At 41.2% G+C, this 24,508-nt stretch overlaps 1 protein-coding gene across 7 annotated transcripts in view; it reads right to left on the bottom strand.

The window, feature by feature from the left end:
* DMD (dystrophin) overlaps positions 1-24,508 on the bottom strand; it is a 3,834,938-nt gene that overhangs the window by 2,803,784 nt on the left and 1,006,646 nt on the right. For 6 of the 7 annotated variants that reach the window (XM_073550687.1, XM_073550688.1, XM_073550684.1 and 3 more), the window contains exons 8-9: positions 20,420-20,598; positions 5,889-6,023 (exon numbers count right to left, since the gene is read on the bottom strand). In XM_073550687.1, coding sequence (XP_073406788.1) covers positions 5,889-6,023; positions 20,420-20,598 — 314 coding nt within the window. The remainder of the gene's footprint in view (positions 1-5,888; positions 6,024-20,419; positions 20,599-24,508) is intronic. The other variant, XM_073550686.1, reaches the window with a different exon arrangement.

Here is a 24,508-nt window from a genome sequence, read left to right on the forward strand (position 1 = left end):
TGGAACTTGCATATTAAGACTACATCCTAGTTGGTGGCGTAACTTGAATTTTGTGGGTCCCAATGCAAAATCTCCATTGGGGACCTTAAATTATTGCCAGTATTTAATAGTAATGGTCTATTTATATATTCTAAAGAGGCCTTTTGGGTCCCCTAGGCTGCTGGATCCAGGTGAGATCATAACCCCTACACTTATTATAGTTGTGTCCCTGCTCCTAGTCATATCCCATGGCCTCTCATATCCTCAGCACTCTCCTGCTGATGACACTAGGCTCTGATATTGACCATGCTTTAATTTCCCTTATGTGAGATAAGGAAAGTGATATCTAATTGATATAATTTTGATTCCTGATGAAATTCCCTATCAGAAACAGTTTGGCCCATAAGTACTTGCTCCAAACTCAGCCCCCACCCTTTGGCATTCTTCCCAGGCCAAAAGGAAAGTCAAGTACACCTCAATCAGAGCTCATTATCCAGATAAGATCTTTCCTTTGACAGAGCAGACCAATGTGTTTTTTTAATTAGCTCAGGCAACTAGGCCTTGGAAACTCTCTCCAGGGGGGCCAAAAGGCATAGACCCTGTGTCATTCAGCACCAAGTCCAGCAATTATCACAGAGGTCTGAACTCTTGTGCAGCTACCAGCCAACTGACTTCCTTTGATTGACTCAGGCTGGCACACAGACAGAATGGCACCACAGTTCCCAGCATAAGGCTCTGAAATACTGAATCTGGAATATGACCTATAATAACAGAATGTCATATCTCTGAGCCTAGCTGTCACGATAATATAAATATGCCATATGCTGAGTATACTTCTAGAATGTTCCTTGGTTTCACTGACACTCCACAGACACACGCTGTGGGCTTTTGCCCCTCCCTCAGCTCCTCCTCACTACACACTCTCTGTAATGTGAGACTCCAGTGATTATACCCTCCCTCCTTCTACCAGCTAAAAGCAAGAGCAACTTCCAAACCGCGTGGTGGCCCTTTGTTCACGTAAGAACTTAATAGTATGGTATAACTTGACCCCAATTAGTGATAGCGATATAAGAATTACATATTCCAAATGTCCACTGACCAATCTACACACCAGTGAAATTTCTAAGCTCCAAAATCAGCAGTATCCATGAAATGGATTTCTACTTACCCCTAGCCGGCAGACAGTGTGCATTTGGACTTAAATGAATGCCAATTGCAGGCTGAGCAAGATGATCATTTTGTCATCCTTCTACGAGCTTACCTCCCTGAGATATGATACTTATGAGGTTTTAGGCATTTCTAAAAAGGGGAGTGCAGTCCATAGCTCCGCCCCCTCAGTGATGTCACAAGCAGAGGGTATATGATCAGAAACCTCAGTTTGAGGTCATTCGGACCTGGGGGAGGCAGCGTATACCATCCATGCTGTGGGCTGAATCTTTGCTTTTGGGGAAAAAACCCTGCCCCACCAACCATCTGCACATGGCTTGACAGTAGCTGAAATATGTAATTTCTTTCATCTTTAATCCTTCTTTGTTTTATAATTGTCTGTACATATTGTAATTGTCTCACTTTATAATATCTTGTATACTTTTGTAAACACTGCCTATTCTTTTTGGAGTAAAACATAAAATTACTAGCTTTGTTTCTCCTTGCTCTATAATGTATCCCCACAACCTCTGTGCTAAATCAAGCCAATGCTACAGAACGGGTGGCTCCTGACCTGATATTAAAATTCAAACCAGGAGCTGGTGGTAGCGTAGAATGTGTACTGGGCTTTGGAGGGAGACCCTGGCTGTGACGGACGAAGTTTGATTAGTGCATATCCTACCTGGGACCGGGATTAGTCATCTCCATCACTGCAGCTTTTCCATTAGCCCATACACGGCAAGGCGGCCTATCTGGCAACTATTTATCTTAGGTGCAATTCCCTGACTGACCTGAGGGTAAGGGGGGTGCCAGAGAGCTGCAAGTTCCAAACCGGAACTGGAAAGTGGGATATACATTAATCCCTGATGAAGAACTGAGGGCAACCAAATACCCCTGTGATCCCTGACACTAGCCGAGCACATAATCAGAATCAGCATTCCATCCTCCACATGTCCATACCCTGCAGCTACCTGTAGTATTCTGCGTTATTGAGGTATAAAACAGCAACCAGGAATTACATACGGTGGACATATTTGATCTCCCTGCACAGGTTAAATCCAGCAGAACCCAGTTTTCTCCGCCGCCGTCTTAGTTAGACCCTCGGATGGAAAATTATGGGCATCCACGGTTCTGTGTTGTGAATTCCCTTGCTCGGACTTCTGAGCTGGAGCTCCATCTGGTGGTTACTGGGAGTAGTGCAGCTGGCCAGTCTGATGGAAGTTTGCCACCTGACGACGATAATTGGGAATCTGGAATTATTGGCTGGGAGCATATAAGTGAGCAGGCTTCCCTTAGTGGTTGTTGGTGATTTCCTCCTTGTGCATTTTGAGCTCTTCAGTCTCCTGCCTGATCTGCATGGTTCAGTTAAGTGATTCTTTTGCTAATCCTTTGCATCTAATCTGGTTGTGCCTTTGTTTTGCCTTCTGCTTTGTTGCAAAGGTTCAGCATACTCCCTGCTGGGGGCAGCGTTTGGCCCCGCTCCATATGTTACAGCTTGTGCTAGTTTGTTAAGTCCCCTGTTATATTGGTATCTTTTGCTTTGCTTCCAGTTCACACCAGAGTGCTGATCTAGCGTGGGTGAGGTCATGTGGCCTCAGGTTTTTTGTATATCAGATGAGTTGCATTTTTTAGGGTTTTTGCGTGATTGCAGACAGTATCTTTTCTGTCCTGTCCTATCTAGATAGTTTGGGCCCCATCATTTGCTCAGTCTGTGTTTGTATTTCATCTTGTCTCACCGACAATATATGTTTGGGGGCTGCCTATTCCTTTGGGGATCTGCTCCGGGGCAGTTTAGATTTCACCTTTCTGCTTTAGGCTTAGTTAGTTATCCGGCTGTGCCGAGGCATCTAGGGCATCGTAGGAGCGCTCCACAGCTACTGCTAGTTGTGGTGTTAGGATCAGGGGTCTGCAATCCGCTGAGTTACCAACCTCTCTGGTTTCCTGGTCGCTTAGCCTGCTCCTGCCATCCTCCTCGGTGACCCATTCATAACAGTTCTGCCTGGAAAACCATACTCTCAGACATGGGAGGAGGGAGGCCGCCTAACCCAGGGGTGGGCGCAGCATGTAAGAGAAAGCAGCCTAGGGGATAATAGGTAGCTCCTCATTTTGGACTATGTACTTCTACTGACAGGAGGCCCGTCGCCTGGGCTGCTTATATATATCCTCCCTCACTGGGAGCACCTCAATAACTCGTACCAATAAGGGAAGCCTTTCCGGTGACTATTTGCCCTCTGTGCAGTTCCCTGACTGACCTGGGGCAAGTGGTGGTGCCAGAGAGCCGATCCCTGCTGGGTCCTTCTCTTCCCAGCCCAGAGGTGAGTGAAGTCAACACATCCCTTCCCTGTGCGATCTGTCACACCTCAGCCAACCTTTCTCCAGTTGATGTCTATTGTGGGAATATCTAGATAGATAGCTATATTGTGATTCGCTTTAAAGCTCTTATCTAGGGAATCATTTCAGTGACCTCAATTTAGCAGATTAAATAATTTATTATCAAAAAATTATCAAAATAGGATCCTTTTTCATAGCATTGCAAACAAACATAAAGTGAATAATCAATCTAGGAGATATGCAAGCTGTGGGTAATTAAATATTCATGTGTGGAATAGAGCAAAACAGAGTGATTATACAAGACTCATATTATGCCAATTAACAGTAGTGTTAGAAGAATATAAAGTGGAGGTATATCAAACCCTTAAAAATATAATAATTATGTTTATTCCTATTACTATTGTCATATATGTTATTTCTGTGTATTTACCTATATTGGTTCCATGCTATCAGTGATATGGGATGATTTGGAGCTTGATTTTATACACTTGTAGTTTATGTGATCCTTGCCCTTTTATAAAATTGCTTTTATAAACTTAGTGTGGACATTTTTATTTTAGATTTTTGTTACTCTTAGGAAACTACTACCTCGAATTTATTGCTACCATTCCAATTTAATCATTTTACCTTTGCCATCACCTACTTTATAATGTTTCAGCACTTATTAAAACATACCTGTACTAGAGAATGTGTATCTCTGTTTATCACATGTACATGTTTCTGTAATCTATGGAAGTAGTATTTACAAAACATGCACAATTCATAGAATATCACCTGTGCCAGTCAGCGGCATTTTATCTTGTAAGTCAGATATAGGGATTATAGCTGTTCTATCAAAAGCAATATGAGACACTCATTGGGACAGCTCGTCTAATAACCTGTACTGCTAATTGAGCAATATTATAATTAATAAGTAGCATTGTGTTTATTAACCAAACAAAAGGGCAGATGTCTTCAAATATTTATTCCCTTCTTATGGTAATCAGAGGCGGATATACCATTGATGCAACTTGTGGAACTGCACAAAGGCCCAAGAGGTAAGGGGCCTTTGTGCGAGGTAAGAGTAAGGGCATTTTGAGCAATGAGAGAATATGTTCGAAAAACAATCGCCTCATCCAAATGTGCCATATCCTTGCTGTCATGTTTCATTTTTGGATTCGTGGCAGATCTGGTCCTGCTGTAATTTAAATGTAGCTTTTTTCCTTTTAGGCCAGCAAGTGTTAATGTCAGTTTCCTTGCTGGCAGCTGCTGTATGGCTGGTCAGCTGATGTGGGTGGTGACCACTCCCATCATCCTTTAAATAGTCACCTGATGCATCAGCTGACTGTTAGTGATAGAGTTTTTCTCTGGAGACCAGCCAATGAGTGTGGAGGTCTCTGGTGTCAGCGTGTATCAGCTGATTGAGGTCCTGGTTCTGAATCCTCTACTGTGTGGAGCTTGAAGCAGAAGCTTGAAGGTTAAGCTTCCTTTTTCCCTGTCTTTGCCTGTCTCGTGCTTGTCACTACCCCCTGTGTTTAAGCCATCTGCTGTGGTGAGGATAGCATCCTAGCCGGCCAGTGCACTAGCCAGGGTATAGTGAGGTGACAACTAGGGAAGAGAGACACGTGTTGGCGGCAGGGGAAAGAACCCACATAGAGCATTATGGGAGCTTAGGGATAGGCACAGGCTGTGTTAGAAGGTGCCCCATCCTCGTTACCTATTGTTAGGGCCTCCCTCCCCCTTTTTCCATCCCCGTTGCTGGTGTTTGTTGTGGCATCCAATGGTCCAACCTTTGTGGGTCGTGACACGTGCGATATTTGTGCCATGTTCATGCCGATTTTATATTTGATGATAGTTTCCGAACATATTCACTTATTTGTACTCCCATTGACTCCAATGGCATTTGGCTATGTTCGGCGAATATTGCAAGTACAGCAATCGTAATCCAAAATGAATATTGAAATATTCGCTCCTCTCTACTCACCACTACCTATAAAGTAGGAGGAATTGTGCACAGTGGCCCTCTTCTGTCTGAGCCCACCAATTTTGGTAATGATGCCTCTATGACATCCCTGTGCCACTCTTTCATCACACTGGACTTTGTCAGCCATTGTAGATAGGTCATCAGATTTTCAACTCAGTGTGACTTATATAGCAAGTTTTTTGAAATTTTTCAAAGCAGACATTTTAAGGCAGTGCTATAGCTACAGCCGTAAAAGTTTATTATTATATTTTAATTTAAACATAATACCTGCAGCATAATAATATGTTTTATTATTATTCTATCAAAATCAATGCTTTTTAATATTATAGCATTAGCAAAAGCTTCTGACCACACATACATTTAACATTTAACAATTACATTTAGACAGTCTGGTTTACAACCTTCTCAATCACATGCAGCATGCAGAAGCATGTTAAAATTTTTTACACAGTAAAACATTTTAACAGACCTGTGGAGGGAACTGTCTCCCTTTTTGGTCAGGGTACATGACATAAGCAGCTTGTGTGTAGGCATAGCTTTTGAAGCGAGGTTTGGGAGGAGGTGAAGGGGTGTGCACACGTCCCTGTGCTACATTGACAGTGATCTGAGAAGAAGAGATGAGAGGACAAAAGGCACACACAGATTGGTAAATGCATACAGACCAAGATTCATATATGTTTTAAATCGGTAATCCACCAGCAAATCTCACTTAATCCATTATATCCTTTAATATGATGTGACTTCTTTTCTTTAAAGAAAATGAGTGTTACATAATGTCAAATAAATATACTGTGGAAACATTGCAAAATTACATGGGAAAATGTAGGCGAAAATGACATTAGTATTTAATTGCTGAAACACATATTTCTAAAATTATGGTTCAAATTCAAAATAAACTCAAAGTGTAAAAATAAGTTTCAATTTAACTTTTACTAAATTTTTGTCAGGGCTTAGTTAATATTAATTTTACATGGGAAACATTGCACTTTAACTATTGCAATACTTAGAAGAATCACTGACCTTAAAACTTGTTTCCCCTTGCATATAATACATTCCACAGAACTTTACAGAAACTGTCACTATTCCTTCCTTCACAAAAAGCCTTACAATCCTAATTTTGTATGCACGCTAAGACCAATTTTATAGGAAACCAATAAAGCCATCTGAATATTTTTGTTGTGTGGGGCGACCTTTGGGAAATCCATACCAAACATCTGAAAGACGGACAACAGCAAACAAATAAGTACCTCTAGAGCAAACATGTCAAACTCTGACCTGAGGGCCACATTTGGCCAGCAGGGCGAATGCATGTGGACCATGATGCCTTCAACTGTACTGGCATGCTGGATGCTGTTACAGTTGAAAGCAAAGATGAAAGAGGGGACTGTCAGCTGAAGTTCCCTCCAATATCATTTTCCCTTTGCATCTGATGTCTCAGCAGAGGGGGCCCGATGACATCACCACAATTTTTTCACTGTGCAGATAACAGAGGTTCAGAGTGATTGTTGTCAAAACCAGAGCAGCAGGGGAACAAGGAGAGGTGAGTAATTTATTTTTTATGTGGGACCATTATACTGTATGAAGGACTATAGGGCCATTATACAGGATGAAAAGCAATGTGGGACCCATTATACTGTATGGGTGACAATATGGGTCTCATTATTCTGTATAGAAGACCATGCGAGACGAAATATACTGTATGGAGAACTATGTGGGGCCATTATACTGTATGGAAGGCAATGTACAGCCTATTATACTGTGTGGAAGGCAATGCAGGGCCTATTATATGGTATGGAGGATTTTGTGGGTTCATTAAACAGTATGGGGGTCTATATAGGGAAATTATATTTTATTGATGGCTATGTGGGGCTATTATACTCTATGGAATGTAGTACAGGGTCCATTATACTGTATGGAAGGCAATGCAGGGCCCATTATACTGCATGGAGGTTTATATGGGGGCATTATAATGAATGGAGAACTATACGGGGCCATTGTATTGCTTGGAGAACTATGTAGGGCCCATTATACTGTATGGAGGACCATGTGTGGCTCATTATAGTGTGTGAAGGGACATTTGGGGGTCACAATTGGGGAATCGTACTGTGATAGGATTACCATACTTTGCTGGGGTGTGATTAGGGAGTGTACAGTAGGGTCATTTTACCATGAGTGTAGAGGAATTCACTATGGGGGTATCTTACCATGTTTTACAGGTTCTTTTGTTGATATTATACTTTATTATAGTGGGTAAGGAAAGTATTCAGACCCCTTTACATTTTTTTGCTCTTTGTTTCATTGCAGCCATTTGGTATCTGTGGAGCTCAACCATTGTAATCTTGGGGCTCTTCTTTACCTCTCTCACCAAGGCTCTTCCCCCACGATTTCTCAGTTTGGCTGGACGGCCAAGTCTAGGGAGACTTCTGGTGGTCCCATACGTCTTCCATTTAAGGATTATGGAGGCCACTGTGCTCTTAGGAACCTTGAGTACTGCAGAAATTCTTTTGCAACCTTGGCCAGATGTGTGCCTTGCCACAATTCTGTCTCTGAAGGTACTGTCACACTTAGCGATGTACCAGTGATCCCGACCAGTGATATGACGTGGTCAGGATCGCTGGTACATCGCTAAGTGGTCGCTAGTGAGCTGCCACACAGGCAGATCTCACCAGCGACATCGCTGGGGACGGGGGTCGCTACTTACCTGTCACACCAGGCGATCCTGCGTCCTCCCGCCCGGCTCCACGCGTCGCTCGTCTCTCCACAGGAAGCGCCGCAGGAAACTGTCCTGGACGTGCTCGCGCGATCAGCGATAAGCAGTGGGGGAGCGGGTTGTAGGTAAGTATCACACACAGCGATATCGCTAGCAATATCGCTATAATGTCACAAGTTATAGCGATGTTGCTAGCGATATCGCTTAGTGTGACAGTACCTTGAGCTCCTTGGCCAGTTCCTTTGAACTTATGATCCTCATTTGGTCTGACATGCACTGTTAGCTGTGATGTCTTATATAGACAGGTGTGTGCCTTTACAAATCAAGTCCTATCAGGTTAATTAAACACAGCTGGACTCCAATGAAGGACTAGAACCATCTCAAGGAGGATCACAAGGAAGGGGCAGCACGGTGGCTCAGTGGTTAGCACTGCAGCCTTGCAGCGCTGGGGTCCTGGGTTCGAATCCCACCAAGGACAACATCTGCAAGGAGTTTGTATGTTCGGGTACTCCGGTTTCCTCCCACACTCCAAAGACATACTGATAGGGAATTCAGATTGTGAGCCCCATCGGGGACAGTGATGAAAATGTGTGTAAACTGTAAAGCGCTGCGGAATATGTTAGCGCTATATAAAAATAAAGATTATTACAAGGAAATGGACAGCATGTGACTTAAATATGAGTGTCTGAGCAAAGGGTCTGAATTACTTATGACCATGTAATATTTCAGTTTTTCTTTTTTAATACATTTGCAAAAAATTCTAAATTTCTGTCTTTTTTCAGTCAAGATGGGGTGCAGAGTGTACATTAATGAGAAGAAAATGAACTTTTTTAAATTTACCAAATGGCTGCAATGAAACAAAGAGTGAAAAATTTAATGGGGTCTGAATACTTTCCGTTCCCACTGTATAATATTGTAATATATCTTATCAGAGAAATCTGCATTTCTTCACCTACTCTCTTCCACCTGAATGTATTCACTCTCAAAAACAGATAAAAAACTGTCTTTGTCAAAACATGACAGACTAACAGTTCAATTAAGTATAAGATTGCAGTTGCCTATTAAAGTCTATGAAGAGTAAGAGAAGGATGGAAAGTGGAAGAACATGCAGAAGTGGAGAGACAGGTAGATGTTCTGCTACAGCCTCTGATTACAGTGCTGAATTCAAAGCTATACTGCTCAGTGCTGTTATATAATATCCACCGTAATGCTACTGTATATCATCCTCCATACTGGTGTTTTGCTGGACAAAGAAAGAAAAGCAGAAATCCCTCTATCTGTTACTGTGTATGGGAGACATCATATAAGCTAGTGTCTGCTCATTAGCTCAAAGATACCTGAATGTTGAAGATACTCTGGGGGGCAGAATGGTGCACCAAGCTTTTTTCCATGTCAGGGGTGCACCTAAGCCCCATCATTAACATGTTTATTCAAAATTATCTTCCATACAACAAATATATTAAAGCCTACAGTACAAATATTATGTTTAGAAGTGTTAAGTCCTCTATATGAATAGTTAAATTTCAGTTTTTTGGGTGACAGATACTTACATGTTAGATGCCATTCGGTTTACACATAATTAGCAACAAAGGTCTGGTCAGCAAAATCGAATGTAAGATATACTTTCACTTCATCATGTAATTCTACTAGGATCACGAATTACAAATTACTTTTACGGGTTTGAAGATTGATATGATGGACTACTTCTTATGCATCATGTTTATTTGTAATTGTTATATTACTTTTCATTTTTTCACAAGGCAGAATAGCAATCCAGAGTCTACTACGCTGCCTCTCAGACCTTTGAGAGGTTTTTCTGGGATTTTAATACTGATGACACATAACTAGGCTAAATCAGCATTTTCCAATTGGTGGGATCTGACTCCTAGCACTCATACCAGTCAACTGATCTACATTGTTGTGCTGCGCTACAATTGGCACAGATCTGAACATTGTGTGTGGCTCTGAGTGATGCTGCTGTTCACTCCAATGCAGCACTATCTAAGATGAGAGATGCTTAATCAAGTGAATGCATTAATATGATGTAGTACACTATCATCTAGAAATTATCAAACCATCTCAAAATAAATCCGATTAGCTATGGATTTCCCCAAAAAGTTGGACGATAACTAATCAGAATTTTAAGAATTTTATTCATCCACCATAGTAAAATGGTGACCGGTTGTCCATCGTTTTGCTGCATTCTAAAGGATGGGAAGGGGTGAAGGAAAACCATTCTTCTGCTCACATCTCCTGTGTCTTTCTCAAATCTATCTGGCTGCTGCTTTTCCTCTACTTTCTTAGAATTGTCACCTCTTCCTTCTTCTTATACCTATGGGCTTAGCAGGGGTCACCAATACTAACTAGGTTCCTTTCTGTCACAAGGGGTGTAACAAATGTAAATGATATGCTTTGCATCCCACGTAACAATGTAGGTGGTAGCACATATCATTTTCGACATTCATTGGCAATGACATTAGTTAGGATCTTTGTCACTAAGTGGGGCCTAGCTACTGGTGTCAACTTATGGAAAGCCCTGAGGAAGAAGAAGACCTAAAAGGAGTCAATCTATGAACTTGGCTGGTATCAGAGAAGGAGAGATAGAAATGGAGAGGGTTAAAGAGAAATGAGCATAAAAGTGTATTATTTCTTAATGCATTTTCAGCAGATTTGATTTATACTGAATTTATTGGATGAAAATCAATTCTTCCCCTTTGACTTGAGCGAATCAACCGGAATTTAATTTTTGGGAATTTTACTCAACTCAATTTGTAATCAACTGATATTAAAACAGGCATATGTGAATTATCAGATTGAGAGCTGAACAGTTAAGATCTCACTGTGATCATTATTGGGAGTACAATCTACATAGCTACTTCCCCCAATTACACCATCTGGCACCTTCAATGTCTACATCTAAGGCTGGGGTCACACTGGCGAGGAATACGGCCGAGTGAGAGGCGCTAAAAGCATGCATTAGACACGGACAAATGATTCTCTATGTGGTCACTCGCACCAGGCGTATATTTCTCATCCATATCCTACGCTCCGTGCCAATCGCAGCATGCTGCGATTGTCAGCGTACTACGCCCGTAGTACGCCAATGCAAGTCTATGGGTGCGCAAAAAATACGGATTACACATGGACCAGACGTGTGACCTGCGAGAAATACGCAGGTCTTTTGGCTGGTGACAGGAAATGGGCCAATCCATCATCAGGAAGACTAGACATGCAAATGAGCTCAAAAAGCGCTCCAGACATCCCGGAAGTACGCCTCCACGGAGTACAGCAGCAGCATGGCGTCCACTTACATAAATGTGGAGATGCTCATTGTCCTGGTGCAGGAGCGTCCCGAAATCTGGGACCAACGTGATGCAAATTATGCAAACCGGGCAAGAAAGGAGGCGTCATGGAGGCGCATCTGTCGCCAGATGTACCATGACTTTGGTGACCGACCACGTGAGGAGCAGCATAAAATTCGTAAGTACAACGCAAAACATGAGTAACCTTAGCGCGCAACAAAAAAGGAATATAGAATCAGCACCCCCCTTCCTGTGCATGTACTTTTTGCCTCATGAGGCCGTTAGATTTGGATGTGACACGTGGATTCACACAGCCATAATTTGGGGTTAGGCCACAAGCTCCTCATCCTCCTAGACAAAACAATTATTAAGTGTAGCTAAAGAGACCCTGTGTATCTGCCCAATTACATATGCCACCATGGGTAGAAAGCACACCCCAGAAGGCCCCATGCCTAGACTACTGGTAGCAAATGTGACCTATCAAATATGTGAATTTGACAATATTTCCTGTCACATTGCAGTGGAAGATGTGATGAAACGCTGGCGAAGCATCCGGGACCAGTACCGCCGGGAACGCCAGCAGCGGTCCAGGAGTGGGGATGCTGGATATGTAAAAAGGAAATACATCTATTATGACCGGCTCTCCTTCCTCGCCCCAATTCTGGATCTGAGACCGTAAGTAGATACCTCACACCACATTACACAAATACTTTACAGGGCCAAAAATATTTATGTATTTTTGCCTCTGTTCTATTTCATAACAGAACTCAATCCAACCTTACGGATCGAGGAACGGCCTCAGAGACAGAGCCCATAATAGATCCTGTAGGGGATGAGGTGGCTAGCCCATCTTCTCCCCCTACAAGAAGGATGGCAGAAGATGAGGCATCACAGGACAACCCATTGGCTGCCCAACACACAACACCACCAGGACGGTCTGCTGCTGCCCAGTCACCCATCCTGGAAGAGCCGGAAAACTTGAGCAGCAGCCCAACTGGCCATATCAGGGGTCCCCACAGGCTGCTGTTACATCCCGGCGAACACGAAGAAGGCGCCAGGTCACTGTTTAAGAGAGCAGGACCAATGTGGACACAGGGGTGCTCAATTATTTATCAAGAGTAACTACAGATGATGGGGAGGAGGCCTACTCACGTAGCCTCACCCTTTATCTCCGTGCCCTTACCCGTGAGGTCAGGCTCTGTATTAGGGGATGTTTTCAGATCCTGCTTGATGCAAGCACCCCCCCAATACCCCATATGAGCTTTTCGAATATCTGGAGAGGTGGCAGCTCTCCCCCCGAAAACTAATGCGCATGAGACAATCCACACAGATGCTTGCTCAAGCAGGGTCCGAACATCCTCTAATACGTGGGCCTACACCTCAACCCCTTCCTCCCACCTTCTACCCAACCTTCTATTCAGCAGCCACAAATGTCAGCCTCTAGCCAACCCCACCAATATGGCCACTTGTACCCACCCAGTGTTGGAGGCTGGTCCCAACCTGGTTGGGGACGATCTGGCTATCTTGGTGGGTATGAGCCACGTGCCTACCACAGCCAACAAGATGCCCCTCACCATCATTATTACTCTGGCCAGTATCCCCAACAGTCCCAGGAGGCAGGACAATTCCAACATCATGGGCAACAGTATGGCCCCACACAGGGCGATGTTGGCCACAGTGTCCAGCAGCACCCACAGGCTGCTCTTCCACATTCCCCTTCCCCAACCTATGAGGATTTATAAGTCTGATGGCCGTAGATGTCCAGTGCGGTTTAACTGGTGCTCCAAATACAAAGGAAAAAACAGGTGTTCTCCGTAAGGAAACTTTGTTACCTAATTTAACATTCTAATTTTTTAACAATGTTTTCCAATCATATTAAAGAATCCATCTTGACAGGCAAGGCTACCTCACGCCTTTCAGACAGATATTACAAGTGTGTACAAAAGAGAATATTTAAATGCGCTATACTGTAAAGTCAAAGGATGAAAATACACTACTCACTTGCTAATGCCTAGGAAAGGCGTGCTGGCCTTAGTGAAGTAGTCACCTTTTTTGCTAGTAATCTATAGTAACAAATCAAGGCGACCAGCCTTCAGAATATCACGCTCTCTCTATGTCTTAACAAGTGAGTTTTGTTTTTTCATCCTTTCCAGTATAGCATGGTTAAATATTCTCTGTTCTACAGACAGGTAATATCTGTCTGAAAGCCGTGAGGTAGCCTTGCCTGTCATGGTGGAATATTTCTATGATTGGAAAACATTCTGAAGAAATGTGTGTTATCTTTTAGCATTAATTTTGCTGATGGAGCTCACCTATTTTTTTCCTTTCTAGTTTAATAATCTCATGCAGCAATGTTGTTATTGCCTAATGTTTTTTTGGGTTATGTTATGTAATGTTACTTTTCAAAAAAGTTTAAGAAGGCACAAAGGGCCATTTTGCCCATTGCCAAAACGTTCATATGGCAATATTATGTTTGCCTTAAAGAAACAAAAAAAAAGGCAAAACTAAAAATTTGTCTACTATAGTTAACGTCTCTGTGTGATTTTTCAAAACCCTGTCAACATACTAACATACACTAACCAATGCAATGAAACAGTCATAGAATCATAAGGGGTTGAGTAATATATATTTAGACACACTTAAAGAAACAAATTATAACATAGACACAGCATGCTCTTGCCAAGAAGTTGCCCCCTCAGGTGAGATAAAATAATTAGTGAAAATATCACGCACTTTGAGGCCAGAGAGCGGTCTACGTTGAGGGTGTCATAGGTGGTCTCACCCTGCGCACATTGTCCGGCCTACGCACAACACCATCAGAGGTGGAACAATCATGTATCCTGGTGAAGTTATGCAGAACAACACAGGCTTTCACAACTTCATTCACATTTTGTTCACTCAACTGAATGGCAGACTGGAGTACCCGCCATTTGGCACAAAGAATCCCAAAAGAACACTCCACCAGTCGCCTAGCACGTGATAGGTGCAAGTTAAAAATTCTGCGCCTGTGGTCAAGGTTGCGCCGGGGATATGGCCTCATGACATTGCGCGATAACTGAAATGCCTCATCTGCCACAAGGACATAAGGGACTGATTCTTCAGGGGAGCCTGGTAGCTGGCATGGTGGTGGTAGATCCAACTGGTTGTTGCGTAGCCGCCGAGCCATTATGGAAGTATTGAAGACTCTAGAGTCTCCCGTCCTTCCATAGGCCCCAATGTCAACAATTATAAACTTGTATTGAGGGTCTACCAGAGCCAACAATACAACAGAAACGTATTGTTTATAATTGAAGAATTGGGAGCCAGAGTTTGGCGGCTTACGCACCCGGATATGTTTGCCATCCAGGGCCCCAATACAATTTGGAAACTGCCAGTCCTCCTCAAAGTCCCTTGATATCCTCAACCAGTCTTCCATCCTGGGCTCGGCCATGACCACTTGATGGAGTCTTGTCCAGATTTCTGTACATGTAGACCTCACTATGCCTGAAATGGTTGATCTTCCAATGAGAAACTCATGGTGGAGGGCGGCATAAGACAGACCAGTGGACAGGAAGCTGTAGAACAACATAAATTGATAAGTTTAGAATGCATAAAGTCCAAAAACATCAGTTACATGCCGACCAAACTTGGTAGGAATTGAGATAGAATAACACACACATATTTGGTTGCACAATGACTAAGTGATATGCAGGACATATTAAAGCTAACATTCTGGTGTGTAAGTTGAAACATATTTGGAGTAAGATGAGGGCATTAAACTTTGTCCAAGAAGGCAAAAAAACATACTTTAGCACACACATCATGAACATAGAGAATGTGGTTGGGTAGTACATACCGTATTGTGAGTAGAAGTCGCTCCTCTGCAGATATCGCTTTGCGCATCCTTGTGTCCTGGTCCTGAAAGGTTATCCCAGGGCGCACTGTCTCCAAGAGTCGATCAAATTCGGAAATGCTCATGCGACAGTACTGGTAAAATTTCCCAGGATGCTCCCACAGAGAAGAATAGAGGCGGTGAAAATGACCTCTTGTGAGTCGTTGCCTCAAAAGTGGATGGACCCACATGCGTCTCCTCCTCCGCGGATCCACTATCACTGGGTATGGTTGCCCAAAGCACCGTGACAAAAGCCAGTTAAAGAGAACCTGCTCAGTTGTATTGAATCTCAGACCCTCTGCCATGTTGCTCCAAGAACACCAACACACCTCGTGAAAGCAAGCTCACAAATGTACAGAATGTAGGCAGCCACCTGTTTCAGAGTGTCTAAATAGGGTGCAGGCTAATGATTTAAATTGTTAGCAGGCCTCAAAACTGTTAAATGTCCATTTTGCAAGGCTGCGAGAAAATCTCGCCATACGGATGCCATACGGATGCCATACGGATTACATACGGATGCAGACATGCGCAAAATACGTGACCTCACCTTGCTTACGGATGACCTACGGAGCACTATTTAGGGGTCATTCATCCCTATTACGCATGTAAACTACGAACCGTATTTTGCGCTGGTTAGTGTGACTCCAGCCTTAAGAACTGAAAAGGAACATGGAGCTAGCTCTTTTCTCAAAGAACACTTGGAAATAGTTATATATCAATGCATAAAGCATATGTGATTATATATTTCATTTTCTGATTCCTAAGTTATATGAAAAAGTGAACTAAAATGTAATATAACATAAAATAAAGAAGACAAGTAGCCGGTAGATCCTGTAAGTCAGCTGGTATGTCCAGGATATGACAAAACACGCCGTTTTCTTTAGTTTGTCTAGTGCATTGATTAAGGACATGTATCCAAAAAACATCTTCCAGACCTTTTAACCTCACAAGTGGTGGTGGGTGAGGTATGCCTGTGGGTTTTGATGACTATTTGAATAAATGCTTGGAATTTTCTACCATATCTGCCTGCTGCTGGAATTCCTCTTGCCTTTACTAACCCCTGATGCACCGCAGGCTCTCTGCAGTGGATTTCCGAGAGGTGAGCTAAATTTGGAGATTTCTCTCATTTTTTTACAACAAATTATACTTTTAAAAAAAGGAAACACATTTAAAATAGAAAATCTGATACTTAAGCTGTGGCACACATGTTGCTAACATAATAAAATATTGGTTTCCCCTTTAAATAACCTTAACTTTCTTAACACTTAATTTAGCAACCTTTTTTGGCAAAAAAAATGAACATCTATGTTCATGGTTTTAAGGGCTCGATTGCAAGAGCATATAGCTTGGTCAAGTGCTATCCAATGTTTTATTGGATAGCACTCGGCTCAATGTTATACTATGGGACAGTGCAGATCTGCATCTTTTCTCATTCCAATTTGGCAGCATGGTACAAGTGACTCCTCAAATTGGGCACCGCACACCCACTCAAGTCTGTGGGTGCATGTATAATATTGGACTGCACTCGGATGTCTTCCAAGTGCAGTCCAATTTCCATAGCCTGAGACAATGGAGAAGATGGAGAAATTAAGATCTCTGTCTTCTATGCACGTGTGATACAATTCTCTCATCAGAGAGATTCGGATTTCACTAAGATGACACATGACTCAATCATCTGAGATTGAACTCAGTGTAATTACAATAATCAGGTCAGAGTCAGACTGTCGTGTTTCTCATGTGAGAATCGCATCGTAAACCTTGTCCTCTCTCCTGACTTTAGCTTGACAGCTGCATAGTAATCCATCACGCTGTCTTGCTCAGGTCAGGAGAGGTGCCGACCCAGTCCTTGCAGTGCGATGCGATTCTCGCACGAGTTATATGGCTGTCTGACTCTGCCATCAATCCGATTCTCTCATAAGATAGAGCCATCACTCCTGTGAGCAAGCCCTATAGGTCTTTTTCTTGTAAAGAGCATACACATTTGCACCTGCATTTTTGGTAACTTTTTTGTTAATACATTTTTAACATTATTAATCATGTGATTTATAAATCTTCAAATGTAAACACATTACAAAATGTTTCCAACAGCATGAAGCAAATTAGCATATTTTTTAGTCATAAAAAAACCATTGGAGATCTATGAAAAAAAATTAGCAAAAAAAAAAAAAAATAAATAAAAATTACCACCCCAAAAAAAGGCTAAAAGACAATTAAAGAAAAACTTCACTTGAAGAAAACTTCACAAAAATTCAGTGAGACCCGGCGACTGTGAAGAGTGGTGATGTCAGTAATCTTACTGATTGTTATAGTCGCTGGATCTTGCTAAACGCAGCGTGAGCCGGATTCAGGGAACATTATGGGAAATGCTGGAGTGTGTCGGACCTGCATATGAACTACTTTTACAAAAAATTGGTGAATGAGGGACAGTTTTGTTTTTATTTCTCTCTTTTATACATTTCAGGTTTCCATTTGTGGACTACTTTGGATACCCTGAACTATGTCGGACATGCGTGGGATTTTTTTTGCCAAATTGCTGAACCAGGGAAAGTGTCAGGGAAAGAATATATAAATAAAGTATTTTTTTGTTTGTGTTCTTTTTTGGGATTGCTTGGTTAGTAAATGAGGTGCCTGAGAGACCAGGGCTTGATGCCAGCTGTGTTTTTGGACAATTTACTGCTGACATCAACCCCAACTACCATAACTCTTATTGCCAATGCACTAAGGCAATCGGGAAGAGCTGAGGCTAACCAACAGAATTGTCGCATTTAATGTGATGTGCCAATTCTGGGGCAGCTGTGAGTTAGTAATTTTATGGCCCCGTTAAATTTAGCGATGCACCAGCGATCCCGACCACGATACGACCAGGTCAGGATCACTGGTGAATCGCTAAATGGTCGCTAGTGAGCTGCCAAACTGGCAGATCTCACCAGCGACATAGCAGCGGTTGGCGGTCGTTACTTACCTGTCAGATGTGGCGATGAAGACGTCCTCCCACCCGCGTCCATGAGTCGCTCGTCGGTGCCAGCAGGAAGCCCAGCAAGAAGCCCAGCAGGAAGCCGCCGCCGAGAAATGGCCCAGGATGTTCTCGCACAATCAGCGATAGCCAGCGGGGGAGCCGGTTGGAGGTAAGTATCACACATAGCTATATCGCTAGCAATATCACTGCTGCGTCACAAAATCGGTGACGCTTAAGCGATATCGCTAGCGATCTTGCTTAGTGTGACAGGGCCTTTAGGCTTGGAAGGGCACCAGCCTGATAATATCAGCTCAGATCTGTCTGCGTACCTTTGCTGGTTACCAAAAATTGGAGGGACCTAACCCAAGCAAGTCACTAGTTATACATTTCACGGATATCTATCTATCCATCTATCTATCACCTATTTACCTCATATCTAACAATCTGTCTCTCTCTTCGCACATCTTTAGCACATAAAAATCTTTTGTTTCTTTTCTGCATTCTATTCCGGTCACACGGACGACATATGGATGTCACACTTACGTCATCCATGTGCGTGCGGTATGTATTGTCATCCTTGCTGCTGAAAAAAATGGACATATATATGTGTGGGTCACATGGACGCACAGTCTGTGTGAAAACACGGACATGTCCGCAGATCCATAGATTATAATGGGTGCGCGTGTGTATCTTAGGTACATGTAAAAACAGACACCACATGTGCTAAACCCCATTGAGTTATTGATTTTTCTCTCATACATGTTCTATCAATGAAGAGCATAGATAGAGCACGCATGTGAAACTCACATTCCTAAGTAAGGCCTAAGTCAAGCATTGACTGTTACTTTTCTTGTTGAAAAATTGCTGCAAGCTTAAAAAAGCTAAAACACCCTCAAACTGATGGTAAACCAAAAAAAGGCAAAGAAGTGCTATTTTTAACAAATATGTAAAGAATAACCTTTTAGCAATGGATAGACTTTGAGAATTGTACTCTACAGCAATGTATGAGGTATATAAGTCATGAATGTTAGCCTATTTATCTCTTAATATTACATGTATTTTGGACCCAAAGTCATGATAATGTTTTTTCTATGTTTCACCTTCTTATGGTGCATACTGCTTCTTAATTGACTTTTGTTCATTTTATGGCGTATAATGTAAAAAAAACAATTTCAACATTTTTCACTGTCAGCAATGTTAATAATGTATGGTCAATTTCTTCTACAGGTTGGTAAGTTTATGGTGACACCACATAAGTACACTGTTATTTAATGTTTTAGTACTTTTATCCAATAAAAATATGCTTTATGAAAAAAAGTCATTCGTGGGTAGAAGCGACTAGAGAGCTATAACTTTTTTACTTTTCAACAAGACAGCAAAATTAATTTTGTGGAAATTGTTGGAAGTTTGCCCTGGTCATATTTTGAGGCTGGCATAAATTATTAATTTTTCTACTTCACTTGATGATGAAATGCAAAAAACAAATAAACAAAAAACATCATCAGTTTCAACATTGTTTTTTTTCACACCTTCATGCACAAAAAAAAATATTTTTCTCTTGTGTAGTGGGTGGAATAGTATATACATTTTTTCAAGGTCAAAAAAGTCTGATGCTTAAGGCAGGAAAGGGATCATTTTTAGGTCTCCTGGCTAATGGACTCCTATGCCAAGCACCTTGGATGCTGCAATTGCTGATCATATAATCTAACATGTAAAATGATAAGACACCAGCAACGCTTGTCTCTTACCATAGCCTATTGGCCAAGGCAAGAGAAACAAACTGGACCTCGAGATTGTGCAATGAACACTGGTGCAACCTTCTTCTGGAGCATCACCGTAAAAAGTGGAGGTCAGAAGAGTAATAGCTTCAGTAAAAATACTATAAAACATTCATAAAGGGGTTAAACCATGGCAGATTTGTTTTCAAATATGACAGGAAAAAATTATTTTGTATGCTGAAAAGTTTCCGAAAAAATAATTGACACTTGTCAAAAATATCAATTGAATGCTGTTGAAAAGGAACTGACAATTTAGTGGAAAGCAGAAGCACAAAGCTGTCATGCAACAGTTATATTCCTACAAATGAGTCAATTATTTTTTTTTGCATTTGTGACACAGATGTGAATATGTCATTTTTATAAAAGAAAAAAACCTTCCATACTTGCTGGGAGAAATGTTGTTGATCAAAATGTCTGATTTGCTCTTCCGGAGAGATTATTTGGCGTGGCAAAGTGTCCAATTCTTGAAGAGATTCAATGGATACCTTTTGTGGCAAACCTTGGAAGAGTGATGTTACATACATTAAAATGGACTTCTTGTCGGGATGAGCTGTTGCAATATCTGGAAATGAAAAAAGAAACATAGGTGTGTGTCATTCACTGAAAATTATGCACAATAAATGTACCTAAAATCAGCTTCCAACCATGCAGCCAGATTAATGAGCAGAAGCTCGGCCTTTCCAGTACCCTCCCGGGACTAATTAGAGCTCTATAATCATCTGTAAACTTTTCTGTAGATGTAGCATACCAATGAGCAAAATCTCCGTGTAAAAATGGTAATGATTTCTCATTTAAGCACATTTCAAACCATTATACTCTTTATTGTACTATAGAAAGTCATAACTCAGGATTTATTATGCCTCTGCATTCACAGTGAACAAAGCTGTATATCAACTTTTATGTGATATTTGTCTATGCATATTAGATTATATGTATTAGCAAAATATTTCCACATGACATGCCATCTTAAAAAAACATTTAGGAGTAAATGGTTCCATGACAATTGTGTACAAGATAATTGTGTACGGACAATTGTGTACAGAAAATTGTGTACAGGCCAATTGTGTCCAAGGCCAATTGTGTACAAGGACAATTGTGTACAGGGCAATCGCCTTGTACACAATTGCCTTGTACACAATTGTCATTGTACACAATTGGCCTGTACACAATTGTCTGTACACAATAGTCCGTACACAATTATCTTGTACACAATTGTCATTGTACACAATTGGCCTGTACACAATTGTCTGTACACAATAGTCCGTACACAATTATCTTGTACACAATTGTCATTGTACACAATTGGCCTGTACACAATTGTCTGTACACAATAGTCCGTACACAATTATCTTGTACACAATTGTCCTGTCACCGGAGTAAATAGACTTGATATATTACCATCAAAAATAATGCTGAGTGTGCTCTAGATTATACAAATACTGGCTAATGACTTTATTTGACTATCCCTATTTATTTATAATAATTGTGTCTGGACCTTACATGGCAAGAAATGTCTACCTTTTGTGTCCTCGCTTATTTCCACATAGATTGTAATCTTGTGAACAAGGCCCTCACTCCCCTTGTTTGAATTGTTTAATAATGTAATGCTATGTAATGTCTTATATAGATTGTACATGTCCCCTCTCAAATGCTGTTGGCTCCATAGAAATAAAATTAATATTATTATAGCTATTTTATTCTCATTGAATAATTATGTTGGCATTTATTAATGGACTCTGTCAGCGCAGAAAGACTGTTCAAACTACGTCCTGCTGTTCATTGCTTCACGGCAGGGCTAATCATTTAAGTAATGTATACCTTCCCACCTGCTTGTTGTCCATTTATCTCCACTCTCCCCATTTATTTGAGTGATATCTCTGGCTTTATAGAGCCAGAGAAGGGTGGAGATAGATGGAAACCAAACAGGTGGGAAGATGTATATAAATGGTTGGCCCTACCTTCATGCACTGAGCACCTGTAGTTGGCTTGATCAGTCATTCTGTGCTGACAGAGTCTATTTAAGTTAAGATGCATTTGTGAACACTTGTTGTCCATAAGAAATGTTAGGCACATTTGGATCCATTAATTTTCAAGTAAATGCGAAGGATAAATAAAATCACTTAGGCTGCAGGTGCATGGAATCTGAAACATATTGTGACTCTGTACACCTCTAGATAAAGCAGAAGTCACATTGAAGTACCTTGGAGAAGAGCAAATGTTGTTCCTATCTTCAAAAAGGGGAAGAAGGTAGACCAAACGAACTATAGGCTGGTGAGACTGACTTATATACCAGGAAAGATCTTTGAACAAATTATTAAATAACATGTACCTGGATAAGAATTAATTTATTAACTAGAGTCAGCATGGGTTTGTAATTAATAAGTCATGTCAGACTAAATAACTTAATTTCCTTCTACGACAGAATCACTGACTGGGTGTATCAGGGAAATGCTGTAGATATAGTATATCTTGACTTCAGCAAAGCATTTGACAAAGTATCTCACACCATCCTTATTGAAAAAATGACTAAGTATGGAATGGACAAGGCAACTGTTAGGTGGATTAATAGCTGGCTTAGCTATCGGACCAAAAGAGTGGTCGTAAATGGCTGCACATCCATTTTAAAGAATGTTTCAAGTTGGGTACCACAGGGCTCTGTCCTGGGCCCTGTATTGTTCAACATCTTTAACAATGATTTAGATGAAGGAGCTGAGGGTAAATTGATTAAATTTGCTGATGACACAAAGCTAGGAGGGATAGCTAATACTAGAGAAGAGAGAGAGAATTCAAAAAGATACAAAAAAATTTGAGGAGTGGGCAGTAACTAACAGAATGCCTTTTAACAGGAAAAAATGCAAACTACTACATCTGGGCAATAAAAATGAAAAGAAAAACATATACAGAATGGGAGGAATAGGGCTAAGCAACAGCACATGTGAAAAAGACTTGGGTATACTAATAGATCATAAACTGAACATGAGTCAACAGTGTGATGCCACAGCAAAAAATGCAAATACAGTTCTGGGATGTATTAACAGAAGCATACAGTCTAGATCGTGTGAAGTCATTATTGCCCTTTACTCCTCTTTAGTCAGACCTCATCTGGAATACTGTGACCAGTTTTAGGCACCACATTTTAAAAAAGACATCAACAAACTGGAGCAAGTTCAGAGAAGAGCGACCCGATTGGTGACAGGTATGCAACCATGTCCTGTGAGGAAAGGTTGCAGGATTTGGGAATGTTTAGCTTGCAAAAAAGAAGACTGAGAGGAGACTTAATAGCTATCTGCAATTATCTCAAGGGCTGTCACAATGTAGAAGGATCATCTTTATTCTCATTTGCGCAAGGTAAGACTAGAAGCAATGGGATGAAATTTAATGGGAGGAGACACAGATTAGATATTATAAAAAAACTTTTTGACAATTAGGGTGATCAGTGAGTGCAAAAGGCTGCCATGAGAGGTGGTGAGTTCTACTTCAATGGAAGTCTTCAAACAGGACAGGCTGGACAGACATCGGTCTGTGAAGATTTAGTGAATCCTGCTTTGAACAGGGGGTTGGACTAGATGACCCAGGAGGTCCCTTCCCACTCTATCATTCTATTATTCTTTGATTCTATGATTCTATATTCTAGAGCAGTGTTACCCAATTCCAGTTCTCAAGAGCCACCAACAGGTCATGTTTTCAGGATTTCACTAGTATTGTACAAGTGGTGGAATAAATACTTGTGCAGTCCTGGAAACATGATCTTTTGGTGGGGCTTAAGGACTGGAGATAGGGAACACTGTTCTAGAGCATCATTATGAATATAGATTGCTGAATGTTCAATCATAATTTTTATTACCAAGGTATGAAATGCTGCTTTTAGAGAGGATACTGTGTCTCTGTGTCTCACAATGTAACAATATGATGACATGCAGAGTCATTTTTATCTTTAAAATGATACATATGAGGTCATACTAAGTGATAATGCTAACTGCTTGTAAAAAAAAATTAGGCAGCAATACTACTTCTCTGTCCTCTCTCATCTCCCATGAATGTTTCAGAAAGTGAGTACTAACTAGACTATCCATAACAAGACTAGATAACTTATACATATGTAACTGTTTTGGCATTAGGTTTACTGATTGATAGCCTACATGAAGTAGTGGTAACCATTTGACATGAAATGGGAACATATATGAAAGCATTTTCAAGAAATATTAAATAAGTTGTTGGCGCAAAACAACATTTTAACCAGATGACTTGATGCGTAAAAAATAAACCTTGTAATACTCAACTACCCATTTAGGTAAAGTTTTTATTTTGCCAGGACACCTTTTTAACATACTCCTCTTAGTTATAACATTAATTCCACTAAAAGTAAAGCGCAGGAAATGAATTATCTACTGATAATGGCACCTGTTGGTATTACTCATATTTTGCAATCATTTTGTTAAACAGGAGAAATGGTCAACTGTTAGGATGGCAAG

The sequence above is a fragment of the Dendrobates tinctorius genome, unplaced genomic scaffold (genome assembly GCF_039654945.1).
Source record: "Dendrobates tinctorius isolate UK_male_01 unplaced genomic scaffold, ASM3965494v1 ptg000166l, whole genome shotgun sequence".
Classification (NCBI taxonomy): domain Eukaryota; kingdom Metazoa; phylum Chordata; class Amphibia; order Anura; family Dendrobatidae; genus Dendrobates; species Dendrobates tinctorius.